General features: G+C 30.8%; 1 protein-coding gene across 3 annotated transcripts in view; it reads right to left on the bottom strand.

Annotated features, from left to right (window-relative positions):
• The window catches only part of LOC145323593 (neurexin 1-like), a 101,984-nt gene that overhangs the window by 18,872 nt on the left and 67,465 nt on the right, over positions 1 to 15,647 (bottom strand). For all 3 annotated transcript variants that reach the window (XM_080165974.1, XM_080165975.1, XM_080165976.1), the window contains exons 26-33: positions 13,538 to 13,628; positions 9,961 to 10,087; positions 9,495 to 9,544; positions 7,557 to 7,615; positions 7,055 to 7,228; positions 4,085 to 4,176; positions 3,520 to 3,659; positions 1,078 to 1,174 (exon numbers count right to left, since the gene is read on the bottom strand). In XM_080165974.1, coding sequence (XP_080022100.1) covers positions 1,078 to 1,174; positions 3,520 to 3,659; positions 4,085 to 4,176; positions 7,055 to 7,228; positions 7,557 to 7,615; positions 9,495 to 9,544; positions 9,961 to 10,087; positions 13,538 to 13,628 — 830 coding nt within the window. The remainder of the gene's footprint in view (positions 1 to 1,077; positions 1,175 to 3,519; positions 3,660 to 4,084; positions 4,177 to 7,054; positions 7,229 to 7,556; positions 7,616 to 9,494; positions 9,545 to 9,960; positions 10,088 to 13,537; positions 13,629 to 15,647) is intronic.

Below are 15,647 nucleotides of genomic sequence, written 5' to 3'. Positions count from 1 at the left end.
GAAATCGAAATTCCCAAAAATTTCTATTGGAAATTTTCATGGGGGTTGGTGTGGGGGAGTAGGTGGAAGGGTTTGTAATTCCTTAACCCAAATTTAGGGAGGAGGGAAAATCTTGTAGATATTATGAAACTTTTGCACCTTGAAATTTGATTGGGGGATAAATAAACACCCTTTTACCACCCCCTTGGCCGTTCCTTCATATTAATTCCTTGAAATTAGGAATATATGAAGAACACCTTTGTTGATGAGCTGCGTAGCTAAAATAACTTTCCAGTGTGAGATCAATACAACAAAATTATATCTGAGAAAAGTAGCATGAAGATTTGTTTAACCTAAGTAATATTCTGTCCATAGTTTGGAAAAAAAGGGCCTGATGAAAAAGGTAAAATTATTTTTTTTCTTCTATATTTCTCATTTGCTAAAGCAAGAATTTAGAGCTATTTCAATCAATCTCCCACTAATCTAACTATGTGTTACGAAGAGCTTTCTGACTTGAGATAAAAAAATATCCACATTTGAAACCTACCAAAACATTTGAAAATTAACACTATTAACGAAAAAAAATCTAATTTAGCTAAATCATACTTCTTCTCAAATAAATGGACTCTCAACTTTTCCAATATAACTTTGTCCCTTCATACATGCATCATATTTGGGGCCAGATTCATCAAAGAGTTGTACTTTTCAGGCCGAATTCATGAAACACTTTGAGCTTTTTTTAGTATATTTTGTCCCTTCATACATGCATCAATTTTGGGCCAGAGTTGTCAATTTAAGGCCGAATTCATTAAGTAATCTGTATTTTTTCCCATAAAATGATGTATCTTATTCTCCATATGAACATTATATTGGGACCAGATACATCAAAGAGTTGTCTTTTTAAGACCGATTTAGACTATATTCTTGAAAGAGATGCCATTTAAAGCTGAATTAATTTAATTGACAAATGGGCCGTTTTCTTTCTGTTATTTGTCATAAAATTATCATTTTCAACAATTTATGAAATTCGACCTAACCATTAAATGAAATCATAAATATTATGACGTAGTGTTACTTGCAACTAGCTTTTAGACTTACCTGTGAATATTTGGTAGGTCTTGTAATCCAAACACTGTGAAAGCTATCGTCCGCCAAAGATTTCGGGGCATTGTCCTTTATCTTCACTGGTCCAAACCTTAAAATATAATTGTGTTATGTACTTGTTTAAATAAAGGAGGTAATTTTTTCGTGTATTTTCCGTAAAGTTTGGTGCAAGCTTTCAGTCAAATGCGCTTATAAGATCAAATTGTTCTTAAAAATGCGTTTGGTTAAAATGAAGAACAGTTTGACCTAATAAGTGCATTTGACTGGAAGCTTTCACCCAACTTTATCGAAAATATGCACACAAAAAAACTGACCAGCTTTGTAGAAGTGGTGTGCACATTGATTTGCCATTAGCGTATAAAAAAGGGGGAAAGCAGGCCTTCCCAATTTCCATTTTAAAGGGGAATTGGTATCCTAGACAAGAGAACAACTGACAAATCACAATCTCAAAGAAATTTTGAACGACATGAATTCATGAGAGAAAGAGTGAAAGATACAAGTAGAAACAAAGAGATGGAGGGAAGAGTAGAGAGAGAGAGAGAGATAGAGACAAGAGGGTGAATTTTTATTATTAAGTTAAACCATCACAAGGTGAAAAAACATATACCTATACAATGAAAGCCATAAAAATAATATTTCTTAAGATTAAATTGTTTTCGTAAATGAATGTACAAATATAACAAATTACTGTTGCGGATTAAGATAGAATTACCAAAAGCTCAACTAATTTATTAGTGTAAATTACAAAAAGGAACAACAATGGTTTACATATAAATGACATTTTTACATTGTTTGAGAAAAAAATAATAAGTGAAGCATATACAATTCTTTTATCGAGTTAGGAACTGAAATATTAAACAAATTCTATTTAGTCATGAGAATCTACACAAGAATTTTCCTACTAGCAAATTTTATTTTCTCATCTCAAACGACGAGTTTTTAACGCACAAGTGATTTATAGAATAGATCACTATTTGTCGAATTAGGAATCACCACATAATTTTCAGCCTTATTTATACTTATTCTAAATTTTTTTAGATATCTATCCAATAGCGTTATGGACGGATGGACAAACAAAGATAGCAGTAGAGTAGATGCTCATTGATCTGCAGAATCACCACACAAAAAGCGTCTAATTTAAGATCATAGATAAGTTTTGTAACTAAAAAAGAAAAAGAATCGAATATAAAAAAATAATGTAAAGTAATGTAGGCTTATAAAAAAAGAAAAGGAATAGTATTCTTTTAAAATAATTAAGTACATAGCGAATCATGTTATACATTATACTATCTACATGGCATTAAGAAAATTCTAATTATCTAGCAAATTTAGAAATGCCTTTAAAAACTTAATAGCCTGTTATTTACAATGACATTATACCCGACATGAGTCTTTACTACTAAAAACTTACATGTAATAAAAACCTAATGATATTGAAACATTTGGTATAATCATTACTTATATTAATCTGTCCTTTTAAAAATTCTTTATTTTTATCTCTACCACAAAAGAATGCAATATGTATTGTATTTCTAATCATGCAAAACTACAGACGTCTGACTTTGTATCTTTTACATTAAAATACAAGCTGGGACTTGTAAATCCATTTGTAGGGTAGATTTTTCAGGTCAATTGTGGTACTATTTGAATAAATCTTTATTATAAAGTAACAGGGTGTTTTCTCTGTTAATGTAATAATTGATCGCTATTCTATGAACCTGTGTGTGAAGCTTCTTATTGGTCTAAAGAAAGTTATAACTAATTTGGTGAAGGGGACCTTCACCCTTCTTAAAGAAATAACCCCTATAAAAAATACACCCCCAAAAAGTTTTAACATCTACTTTACTTTATAAACTAAAATTGAAAGTAGAGGTTTGACTTCCCTCGCCCCTTGCTTCGAAGGCCGCTTGATGTTTTAATGAATATCAAACCACATAAATGTTATTATTAGAATAGTGTTATTTAAATTGTGAATTGTTTAGTGAACAAAACATATTTAAGAGTAGCTTTGCTGTTAAAAATACAATATTGGTGTTTGAGAATTTAGAGAGAATAAAGGAAAATCTTCAGAATATCATTATACTAAAAAATATTTGGTTTGTGTCGGAATTTCCAAGAATTTTTTTAACCAACTTTAAAGGTAACTTACGGCCAAACGGCTGGCCTCATAGCATAAGTTTACATAACTTTTGAATCGATACTTAAAATCATCTAAAATAAAAATAATCTAGAATAGAAAACAACTTATAAAAGATTATATTTACACGTGCAGAAAAAGGCCAAATCTATGGACTTTTTGTTGTAGTGATTTTTGATGAATAACCTCCTCTCACCTCGCGAAAATAGCATTAAATCTTAAACCAATGCATTTATTAATAAATAAATTACATATATTCATTTTTAACATTATTAAAGATATATAAAAATAATTCTTACCCCATATTGAAAGTATAGATGATATGTCCGTCCACCAACTCAACTCCAAAGAACTCTTCGTTCTTGCCATCATTAAACATCAGGATTCCGTTCTCATTGCTTGTTTTGAATTTGAAGAATATATCGATGGAATTGTAGATCTAAAATACAAAGATATATCAATAGGAAGGTTAAACGTTATCATAGCTAAATAATTGCGGGAAAAATCGAACCTATTTGCAAAAAATAGCCCAACGGACACAGAAGGATTAAACATGGAAATTTTGGGCTTGATTCTACTTTATAATTTTATAATTTTCAGGGCTCGGCAGCCGCTAATCAGTCGCCTGTAAGCCTCGAGGAAATAAATCTTTCACAATTCTAAAAACCAACTAAAAGTCTAAACCTGACCAAAATATGACAATCCCTCTTTTTTTAAAAAAATCAATTCGTCCAAACGGATTAAATGAGACTTAGTCCCTACTGACGCGAGTCTTTCGAGCCCTGATAATTTTAATACCTTTTAATTAATATTTGTCACCTTATATTTCTAATAGTTGACCATGGACACGAAAATAATTTTTACCTTCATCTGTGGTAACCCAATGTAAGTATGATGAGATAGAAATGAGACAGAGTTGTACATTATATCATCCATTTGTACCAAGCGGTAATTACCTAAAAGATAATTTATTTGCTTTAAATCCTAATACTAAAGTAACAGGATGTCTATGTGTTTGGGTGTCTGTACCGAAGGATCTTGATAACCGCTGAACCGATCGGGTCCTCCTTAACATGGTAGCTTCTCATAGGTCCCGGGAAGGTTTATAACTATTTTCTTGGGGGGTGGGACACCCCTAACCCCCCCAAAAAATAAAAAAATATTCCCCCCGAAAAACTTTTTCTTTTAAAATCTAAAATAAGAAATTGGGTTATTAAATTCGACTCTCTCTAGCTGCTAGTATTCTATAATACATTTGAAAAAAAAACTTTCAAAATATGTCAGTGGAAAACATATTTATTAGAATAATTTCCAGTCCAATGACCCCTCCCTCCCTCCCTGACTCATGGTGTTTATAGTATTTTTATGTCTGGATTATGTTTATCTTTACTCTTAGTTCTACACTCTTCATTCATATAGAATAAAAACATTTAAATAGGTTGTTCATTCATATAAGCAGGGATATAAAGGGATAAGACAACTACCTATGAATTGGTGTACATTCTCGATAAACATAATTAATCCTTCTGTAGATCAAAATTAGTGGTTGAAACGTTTTGACACCTACTTTCATGAACCAACCAATTAAAATTTGATAGAGGTACCCAAAGTTGTTAACCCAACGAGTAAGAAAACATTATTATAAAACTTTGAGGACTATTGTAATACAGAGCCCAATGTCTCCCTCCCTGTATTAAGTCATAAAGTTCTATAGAATTCAAATAGTTTTTATTGTTGGTTTAGTAGCGAAGATACTTTATGGCCTTGGTCAGTCTTTTGCTTGTAACTGTACTAGTTTTAACCAAATTTTTGAGAGGCAAATAGTTTTTCTTCAAGAAAAACATTATTTTATTATTTTCAAATATCTTTTATTTAGAGTATTTATAGATATTTAAATATCATAAAATATACAGGGTGGGGCAAATAAGACCGGACAAACTTTAAACGGCCATAGCGCCAAAACTACTTGACCAATAAGGACGTTTGACCCCACTTTAAAAAGCTTAGGTAATTACCTTTTAGCAAAAAAAAATCTTTGGACGAAGATAGGCTCGTACTCCGAGCTGACCGCGCTTATGTTCAACAAGGCAGATTCGAAATGCGCCGGTGGAATAATTTGGATCCTCGACTAGGGCCCACTAAATCAGATCTCAGCCCATCTGTAGATGAGGTAGAGTTATGCAACTTGCTGGGGATACTGTTAGATACATAAATAAGACACTAGAAAAGACTAGAGTTCACTATCTAAAGTGGCTTGGCTGTAGTACTCCGGCAAAGTGAAACGTGGCAGATTTTAAGATGTCAAAAATTGTGTGAAATCGTGAAAATTTCTCGGTTCTCGACGTTAGAGACCCATATGGAACTTAAAAACTCATTTTAGACTATGGATTGCGCTGACAACCCTAGCTGAATCTTCATACCATTTTAAAAAGGTATAGAACGTAGTTCCAGCTCAACTGTGGTCCAAATAAGAGCCTCCGTGTCAAAGGGTAGCGTTATAGTTGGGTGAATTTGGATCCTGCGGTTACTCACTTTCCTAAGGAAATGGGGCCTCCCAGCAGCCCGATCTTAATTCAATGGACTTTTGGGCCTGGGGCTACTTTGAAGCATGCACCTATAGACGTGCCTATACAACAAAGACCTTCCTCATTGCCACCATCAAGGAGAAATTCGCCAGCTTGGACAGGGACATGGTGACCAGGGCCTGCGGGCGGTTCAGGGGGCGGGTGAAGGCGGTGATTGAGGCTGGCGGCGATTTTATTGAATAATCTAATAGTTATATACCTATTTCGCTTGCCAGTTTTTAAAATTCAATAAAATCTTTAAAATTGACGATTTTATGTTCATTTGTTTAGAAGTTAGAATTTGTCCGGTCTTATTTGCCCCACCCTGTATATTATATTATAAATAGTCTGGTATAAAATGATCAAGACTACGAAGTATTATTTTGCACAATTTTTTAATTTATTCCTTTTTTCGATGTTTTATTATATGTCCGTTTATGAACAAGGTATAGCACATGAATTGACCTCTTCAAAATTAAGATGCATAAAAATTTATAATTTTACCATAAAAAAATGAACAATTTAGGTGAGCGCCTCACAATGTACATAAAAACTAATCCTAGTTTAGATCATTTGGTATCTAAACAAAAAAAAAACATAAAACTTGATACTAAAGTTTTCTCATTCTGGGAAGGCAGACAGTACAAACACTTGTAGGCAGGGAGGGGACAATGGCGTTTAAATTAATCTATGACCCCCCCCCCCTCAAACAATTAATATTGAAATATTCATTTCTTAAAAAGCAATCCTTTGTGTGAGATATAAAAGCATAAAAATTTATTAAGTTTATGGAGTGAAAAGGTACAAAACAAACTAAACAAAAATTGACAATCTGTGGTTTGACTCCAACAGTAAAAAAAAGGAGAACAAAAAAGTCAGAGCTAAAAAATATAATATTTAACATAGCCCCTCGTAACAATTTGGTTGGATAGGCGGTTAAGGGTTAAGACAATGGCCGATAAATTGATGTATATCCCCAATAATGATACACAAACTTACCCATTCTGTAGATTACAATTAGAGGTTAAATAGTTGGACACTTAACTTAATGAACCAACCAATTAAATTCAACAGTCACAAAAGTTGATAATTCAACGAAGAGAGCATTATCATAAAACTTTAGGGACTAGTGTAATAATCAGCCCAATGTCCCCATCCTCTCTGACTTGATTAAGTATTCATCGGTAAAGAATCAGATGACTATTATTCATGTTTGCCATACGGACAACATAGGCTTATAGAGTAGCTACTCTTCTACAGCATAACTCACCATCATAAGAAATCTGTTGCAGGCTGATCTGTTCCAACAAGTGTCTGCCATTCAAAATAATCTGCTGAATTCTTCCATTAAAGTTGGACACCGTTGTTTCAATATTTCTGCTGCTTATCCCGCCGATGTAGTAGTAGAAGGCAGAAAAGAATTCTAAGGGACCGGTTAATCTCACTAGAAAGTTTAAACAAATATTAATGAATTAGGCACAACATTTCAGCTACCCCCTCCGAGGCATCTATGGGCTCTTTTGGGATAGGGCTGGGGTCGACTCTCAACTTTATTTTAAAAATAATATTTTTTTTATGGAGGGGGAGTGAGATATGGTACCCTTCCTCTAAAATAGTTATTAACCTTCCTTGGACATTTAGGAAGCTACACTGTAAAGAAAAACTATGCAGATCCAGGGGCTAGCGAGAGCTTTCGGATTCAATACTGACAGAAATCCTGTTATTCTATATTTAGGACTATATATCTATCTATTATTCTATCTATTCCTTACTTTCTAATCCATCTTCATCATCTACACTGCCACGAATAATTGTCTCAAGCTTCTCAAATCTAAGAAAAAAAATCAGATTATATAAATTTATTAATTTTAATTCGTTTTTACGTCCTTAACTAAACGTATGTCTATATAAAATATCTAAAATCACATTTCCCCAACAATTAGGTTTTTGCCTTTTTAAGAATGACCGACAGACAGAAGGGCAAAATAATTTATAGAGTAGATGCAAATATGTAATAGGAACCGTCACTAAAAAATTGATCTGTCTATCTCCATTTAAATTTAAACACATTTTCCCCAGAGCGTTACGAACGGACTGATAGACAGACAAAGTTAAATCTTCACTAGTAAAAACTAGAAAATCTAGTAATAGAGTAGCTTTACTAATTTTGAAGAAAGATGACACTGCAAGCACTCCAGTCTTCAGTTCTGTTCCATTATTTTCATAATTTCAAACAAACTTTTCAAATTTCATCAAGTTTTGTAATTAAAGAACATTATTCAAGGTTTTATTGTTCGAGAGTTACTTCGTTTTAGTTTCTTTTAGAACGTTTTTACTAAAGTTTTAGAAGATTTTTAAAGATTATCAATCCTTATAATAAAGTAACATGATGTCTTTTGTCTGTCTGTGTGTTTGTATGTTTGTACCGAAGGATCTCGCTAACCGCTGAACCGAGCGAATTCTCCTTAACAGGGTTGCTTCTTATAGGTCCCGGGAAGGTTTATAACTATTTTGGGGGAGGGTACCACCACCCTCCCAAGAGAAATCACAGGAAAATCGAAATTTAAAAAAAAATATTTAGATTTGAACGCAACATAAAGAGGTATCGTAGAGACTTGAACAAAAAAAGTTTAAAGTGCCACTAGAAGCCTCTAGGGGCGTAGCCGCTAGTTATTTTATAAAACACAATGATTTAAAAATAATTAGAGTATTTTTGATAAGTAAATAATGTAAAATACACAAATTGTTTTCTAAATCAGTTCGTTACAAGAACAATAAAGTCCAGTTACAAAAATATTTTTGAGTTTTGCTTTATAGATGATGTCATTCTTGTTTTTACCATAGTTTCTTTATTGAAACTTTCCTAAAATTGTCGCCTTCAAGTTTCAAAAAATGCTTATACATTGAAATCAGACAACAGGCCAAAGACTAGTCTAAAACCAACCGACATACAGTTCAGTTTTGCTACAAAAATAATAAAAGCTGGCAAATATTCCCTTTTACCAAATTAATTTGTTGACCATGAAGAAAAGGTGAAAAGTTGTTCTGTTATAGTAGTAATACTTAATTCCTAGTGGTGTAAAGGTAAACCAGGCAAAAAAAGATATAGAAATTTACAAAAAAAATATTTAAAAATAAATGATAGTGTTTTTATTCAAAAAAGTAAGAGTAGAGGAAATGACTAGGTTACAAAAAAGATTTATTACTTCCTTATAAAGGTTGCACTATAAAAAGATGAGCCGTTTTTCACATGATTAGATTTAATGGTTATCTCTTAAATCCTGATTAAACCGCGCATTGCGGAAATTTGTAAAAAACAAACCCCACCTTGGTATTAAACTATAAAACTAAACTATAAAAAACAGCTAATTTTGCAAAGTTTTTGTTTATAATAATATATCATACTTACAAAATATATTTCATCGTAGGAGGTCTATTAGACAATTTTTTTGCTGATTTGAATGAATCCTATTTACATCATTACATAACAACCCTAAGGTCGAAATAAAGAAAATATTATTCGCATTAAAAAATACTAGTGGCTGCATCCCTAGCATATGCTAGAAGATTTGTATTTGAATGAGCAGTGAGGGGGAGAAAATAGCCTAAATAAACACAAATTTTTAAACCTTTGGTAATTTGTGTCAGCTTGACTATAATAAAGCAAAAAAAGTGAGGTTTGATGAAAAATGGATAAAAAGTTACATTACCTTAAAGTATGCCACAAGTCGTCATTTAAGTTCTGTCCAATACTCAGCTTCTAAACAAAAATGGATATAATTATTTTCAAAACAATTTGGTATTTTTATATAAAGGAGTAAACTTTTTTTTTTGTCTGTAGCAAAGGATGTCGCTTACAGATATTGTTCACCTTTAGATTGTAGCTTTTATAGGTTCTAAGAAGGTTTTGTACTTTTTTTGGAGGGTTCCACCACACTCGAGATAAATTACCCCTAGCATAAACAACCTTCCTCATTTAATTTGCTCCTAGAGACTTCTAGAGGCGTAGCCGCTACTGTGATTTAAACTACTTAAATATTCTGTATTAAACAATGTTCAATGAACATGTAACGACAAGTAACATACTTTCTTTATATGTGATTTCTTTCAACAACAAAAAATAAGAACAACCAATCAACTTTTATTGAGGTCTATTGATGTTTAAAAATTTCCAACCTTCGCTACTTTAGCAATTTCCACAGTGATATGAATCCTGCCACTGTCTAGTTGAATAACAAGAGAATTTCTGTTCAAGTCGTCATAGATTGCCAATAGTAGCCCAGATCCTTGGGTAGTTCGAAACCTAAAAAAAACGATTTTATATAAAAAGTAATCGTTTGTTTATGTACATGACCTGAAAGATCTCTTAAACAGCTGGATCCATAGTTTCACAATTGGGAGTTATAATATCCCCCCTCCCCTACTTAAAAATAACCCTCCCCTAAAAGAACAACCGAATCTTTAATATTTCATAAATCCTTCTCACGTGATTCTATAATGTTTAAAATCAAAACAAGTATTTTATCTTTTGGAGGTGGTAGTTCTTTTAGTTCCTAATATCTTAGTGAAACAGTGGAAATTCCAGCCATTTCGGATATCTTACTAGACATAAATACATTGCAGCGACTATTGTTTTACTAGGCCGAAAATTGTTTAGGAACCCCTATTTTTAATAATTAACATTTAATCTCAATAAGATTTTCAACCATTGCATCCTAATATTTATACAATTTCACATTTATAATATACCATTCATGTTTGTAATATGATTAGTACCATGAATTATAATTAATTAAAGTTAACCACATAAACTGCAGTATAATTCACTTTCTAATAATAATTCATTTTATGATTATTTGATGTTGCAACTTTAAAAGTCCTGCACTTTACTTTCTTTGTTTGGTGGAGTAAGGGATGTGTTTTTAGCAACAGAATGCCTTGGTGGACCTTTGAACGGCAACACAATGTAGTCATTCTTATATGTTACATCTTTCAGTAAGGATTTAAGGAAGGGGGAAATTGTATCTACTAACGCTTTTCTGATTTAAATGCCTATGGTATTTTTTATGTAAAGTGCTCAGTTGAGTGTAGAAACTCAGTGTAGTTTTTTGTATGTTTTACTTAATTTTAAGTTAGGATAGGTTGTATTAGATACAGGGTTGCCTCCCGCAGTTGTTAGGCAAATAAAAAAACGATCTTTTCCTTATTTCAAATTTATTTCCAAAATGTAAGGACTTATTTTTTGCGTTTTAAAGGCACTTTATGGAAAAGTGCCGGGTTTTAAAACAGATTTAATAACACGATTTGCTTAAAAATTGTTTAAAATATTGCTTTAAAAATGAAATTAATTATCGGTTGTAAGAATTCCTTATTCCTGGTTAACAGAAATGCAGCTACAGCTGACTTGTTCATAGAGTATTAATCTATTTATTTTTGACAGCTTCATGATAACTCTAACGCCCAACCAATACAGGGAAAGTGAAGTGTAATCCTATTATATCAAATAGTAAGCGCTTTTTGTCTGTCCCGAAGGATCTCGCTAAACGCTAAACTGATATTGTTCTCCTTTACAGTGAAGCTTTTTTTAGGTCCTGGGAAAGTTTAAAACTATTTTTGAGGAGGGTGTCTTTACCCCCCTCCCCCCAAAAAATACTGTTTTACTCTTCAAATTTTACTTTTCAAATTTAAAATGGGATGAGGTCGACTTTTCCTCCTCCTACCTTTAGTGCCCCTAGAGGCTTCTAGGGGGCGTAGCCGTTAGTACAATATAAAAGAACTAAATAATCAAAATAAATTTAACCTTACTCTTAACTGAGTTCAACATATACGCCCTAGAGTTACTAAAATGAGCATGTATCATAATAATTGGTTTGCTATATCTATTCTGATAGCAAAAGTAGGTTTCCACAATCAAGTTAAATGCTTGCAATGTGGTGGCTTCTCGGCCCCCCAAGTCTGAGCTAAGATGACATAACTTAATTAAATCTTAAATTGAATTGTATTCATTTATTTTTAGTAATAGCGTTAACAATTCACAGCAACTGCATTAATTTTGTAATTAACTTTTAAATTGGTGCAGTGTAATTATTAATATGTATTGTATATTGTTTGTTTGTGTATAGTGTATGTTTGTATTTATAATAAGTCATTCTAAACTAGTAATATACAAGTAGAAAATTAAAAATTGTTTCTATTTAGTGACAGTTTTAACAATCCACAAAAATTCATAGGTTACTGTTTCTAATTACTGAAATAGATGTATGATTTGCTGTCAATTTGTTATTCAATATATCAAAAAAATATAGGATTCCAGCTACTTTTTATCTTAAAACCAATAGATTAAAAGAAAAAGGAATATATTTGAGTAAAAAAATGAATAGTTATTTTTTACTTTGGACAAAATGTATTTTTATTCACCTTTTTTGTCATATTGAAATTATTAGTTTTTTAGGAACACCAAAAATTAAGTGAGCGGAATTAGTTTGAATGTTTATGCTACACAATTTCTACGAAATAAATGCAGTACCTTAAGTTTTTTAAAATTGTGTTATCACAACTAAATTTAAGACCAAGATGGCAGGAATTTTCAATGTTTTATTTGTGTGAAATAACAACTTCAGAACCAAGCATAAATGCAGATTACAATTGGTGCAATTGCAGTTCTTGCCTGCAGCTGCAGGTATTCCGGGATAGGGAAATACAACTTATTTTAGGGGTATCTAGGTTTAGGGGGATTCAGCATTGATTATAAACCAATATATAAAATTTTAATTCGTATTATGACAAATATCAAAACGAATTCTTTGTTTAATTTGCCAATGCTTATGAATTTGAAATTTCTAGTTCAAATTTCAATTATTATTACTGTAAATTACAAATTGAATTAATTTTAAAATATAGGAACAGGTAATAATAATATTTTAGCACATAGTACTAGGTAAAATAAAGAGGTAAAGTTTTTTTTCTGTAGCAAAAAATTGGGTTATGCTTTTATCTGAAGTTTCCCCTTTACAGTTGTACAATCCCCAAAATATTTCGAATCCAAGATTAATACTATAAATGGATACCTAATTATACTTCAAATGTATAGTAATCATCCACATATCTTTATTAAAATTAATTCTTTGTATTTTTGTTGTATTTTGTTGACAAGCTCTACTTTTGTTTTACAATTACTTGACATAAATGGCCGCAGCCTAGAAGGTAATTGTATAATTGTGGCCATAGTAAAGCTAGGGTATTCTCAGAACAATTATATAATTAGCACAATCAATTAGGGTTTGCACACATTTACTTTGTTCTGAGGTTGTCATTTATTCGGATATTACACAATAGTAGTAAGGTTACATCAAGCTCTTAAATGAACTGTGTTAGTATAGTTATAAAATATACCAGGATTTATATTGAAGAAAACTGGACTAAATTAAATAATCTTTCTTAGTTATATATCTATATTTATACAACTTTTTTAAACTTATACTTATAATAAATACATATTTGTGTTACTTTGAACTCAACAAAGCATTTGATAACTAATAATTATAAATCACGACTAATCTATTTGGTAAATATCTATAAAATAAAAGATAATACTGATTGAAAATATGAATTATTTTATTTTAAGCTTTACATCTATCTCTTCAACAATCTATCTACGTACTGATGTTTTATCCTAGAGAGTGGTGAATATTGAAGATTTATCTATCTATTTTTTCATCTACATATCTATCTATCTTTCTATATATTTACTGACCTTAGACTGAGCCTGAGAAAATCGTAGATGATTTTATCTTGAAGAGTGATGGTCAAAGAATTTTGTCCAGTAAAGAGAACCGTGCTTGTCCCTGAAATATTTTCTCCATTGAAAAAAAGTATATTTCAAGTCATTATTCAAATAAGAGTTCTATATTTATCTTTATCTAACTTTTAGCGTATCTTAAATATAAAATAATTTCATATAAGATTGTTTTGTTTTTAATGGATAATTATCTTTTAATAAAGGAAAAGGATAGTGAGATCCCAGTAATTTACAGATATTTGTTTGACACATATCCACCCATGTAAAGAAACTTTACATCTACATTAAAGAATTTTAAATAAGAAAAAAAATATTCTATTAATTAAAACTTATTTTATCTAATCACGGATATAAACCAAGAAAGTAATTTGAGTAAATAATTGTTTTAAACATTGAAAAAATTCACAAATAAAATCTGGTCTCCTATTTGACGCGATCAACCTTGCTTTCTCTCCACTTATTGTATAAACACCATAAAAAATAAACTGTAATGACAGTTCACTGTCCATGAGTTTTACTTTCACACGTCAGCGAAAAGAATTTACATTTCTTCAACTCAAATTTTATAGAAAATAATTTTTCCAACGTGTTGACAAAAGTTAAAAATAGAATTTCTTGAATTGTCATGTAATCAGTTTTTCTTTGTAGAATTTTATTTCCTATTTTTTATTTATTGATAGTTAATACACCTCAAGTGACTTTGTTCTTAGATTTAGGTCAGACTGCTTTAATAGATTACTATTTGTATGTTTATGATTGGTCTATTTAAAGTATGGACAAAAACAGATAAAAAGATTGTCATTACTACTAGGAGGTGCCACCCAATGTTGCTTAAAATCACGAAACCTTTAGCACTATTTTTATATTTTTTATTTTATGTTTCTTAATTTTATGACAATCAAGAAACTCAATTATTTGTACATTTTGAAATTCAAGGGAAAGATTGAACAACTTTAAATTGAAGAAAGGTTGAAGGCACCCACAAAATCTTCAGGTGCATTTCCTTTCTTCAATTTCTAAAATTAAATTATAAATAAAGAAACTGAATAATCATTTTAAAGCATAAAAAAGTACAATATAAAGTTATGGCTTATAATATTGTTTAGATTTTGATATCTTTCTTTTGAATCCTTAATCCTATCTTTGATTAAATGAAAATTGCAGCAAAGGTTAGAAATATATTGGTTAAACAATTGTCATGGACAAAATGACAGAATATCTTGAAATAAAGGGAAAGGTAAAGTGCTAATCTTTTTTGGTTTGCAAATTTTTTGAGACACTTTTCTACTTTTAACTAGTGATTTCATAGAAATAAACAAAGGTTTTAATATAATACTTTAAATTTAAAGATCATTCTTGTCTAAATCCCATATACTTATCCAAATATTTGTAACTAGTACAAATTTTTACTTTAAATTCAGGGATATGGGAAAAATATGTAAAGAATAAACCTTAAGCAGTTGTAATAGGTTTACTTATTAAAATAAAAGGACTATATTTAAAGGATCAGTAATATTTGACATAATATCATTTAACATAAATTCATTTCACATAAAATATTTGACATAAAATCACTTCACATAAAGGTACATTTGACATAATAACATTTGCCATAAAGGTACATTTGCCATAAAGGTACACTTCACATAAAAACGTTTCACATAAAGGTACATTTGACATAAAGGTACATATGATATAAAGGTACATTTGACATAAAGGTACGTTTGACATAAAGGTACACTTGGCATAAAGGTACATTTGACATAAAGGTACACTTGGCATAAAACATTTCACATAAAGATACATTTCAAAGTGTACCCGAGGTTGTCATTTTTTTCCCCGAGCATGGCAACCGGTGAACAGAATCTCAGTTCTGCACCACAAGCCTCGCACGACTGAAGTTCCCATGTCTATACAGTCATATTTATATGAAAATATTTTTAGAAGATTTTTGAATTTTTTTTGAAGATTTTCTATTTTAAAAAAAAGATTTTAGTAATTTTTATTTATTATTAAAAGAAAATCTTCTAAAAAAATTCAAAAATCTTCTAAAATATTTTCATAT

Source organism: Acartia tonsa, chromosome 7 (assembly GCF_053477335.1).
Source record: "Acartia tonsa isolate MP-2025a chromosome 7, ASM5347733v1, whole genome shotgun sequence".
In the NCBI taxonomy this organism is placed as follows: Eukaryota; Metazoa; Arthropoda; class Copepoda; order Calanoida; family Acartiidae; genus Acartia; species Acartia tonsa.
The sequence above is the reverse complement of the archived record's forward strand: the minus strand, read 5'-3'. Positions and strand labels throughout refer to the sequence as shown.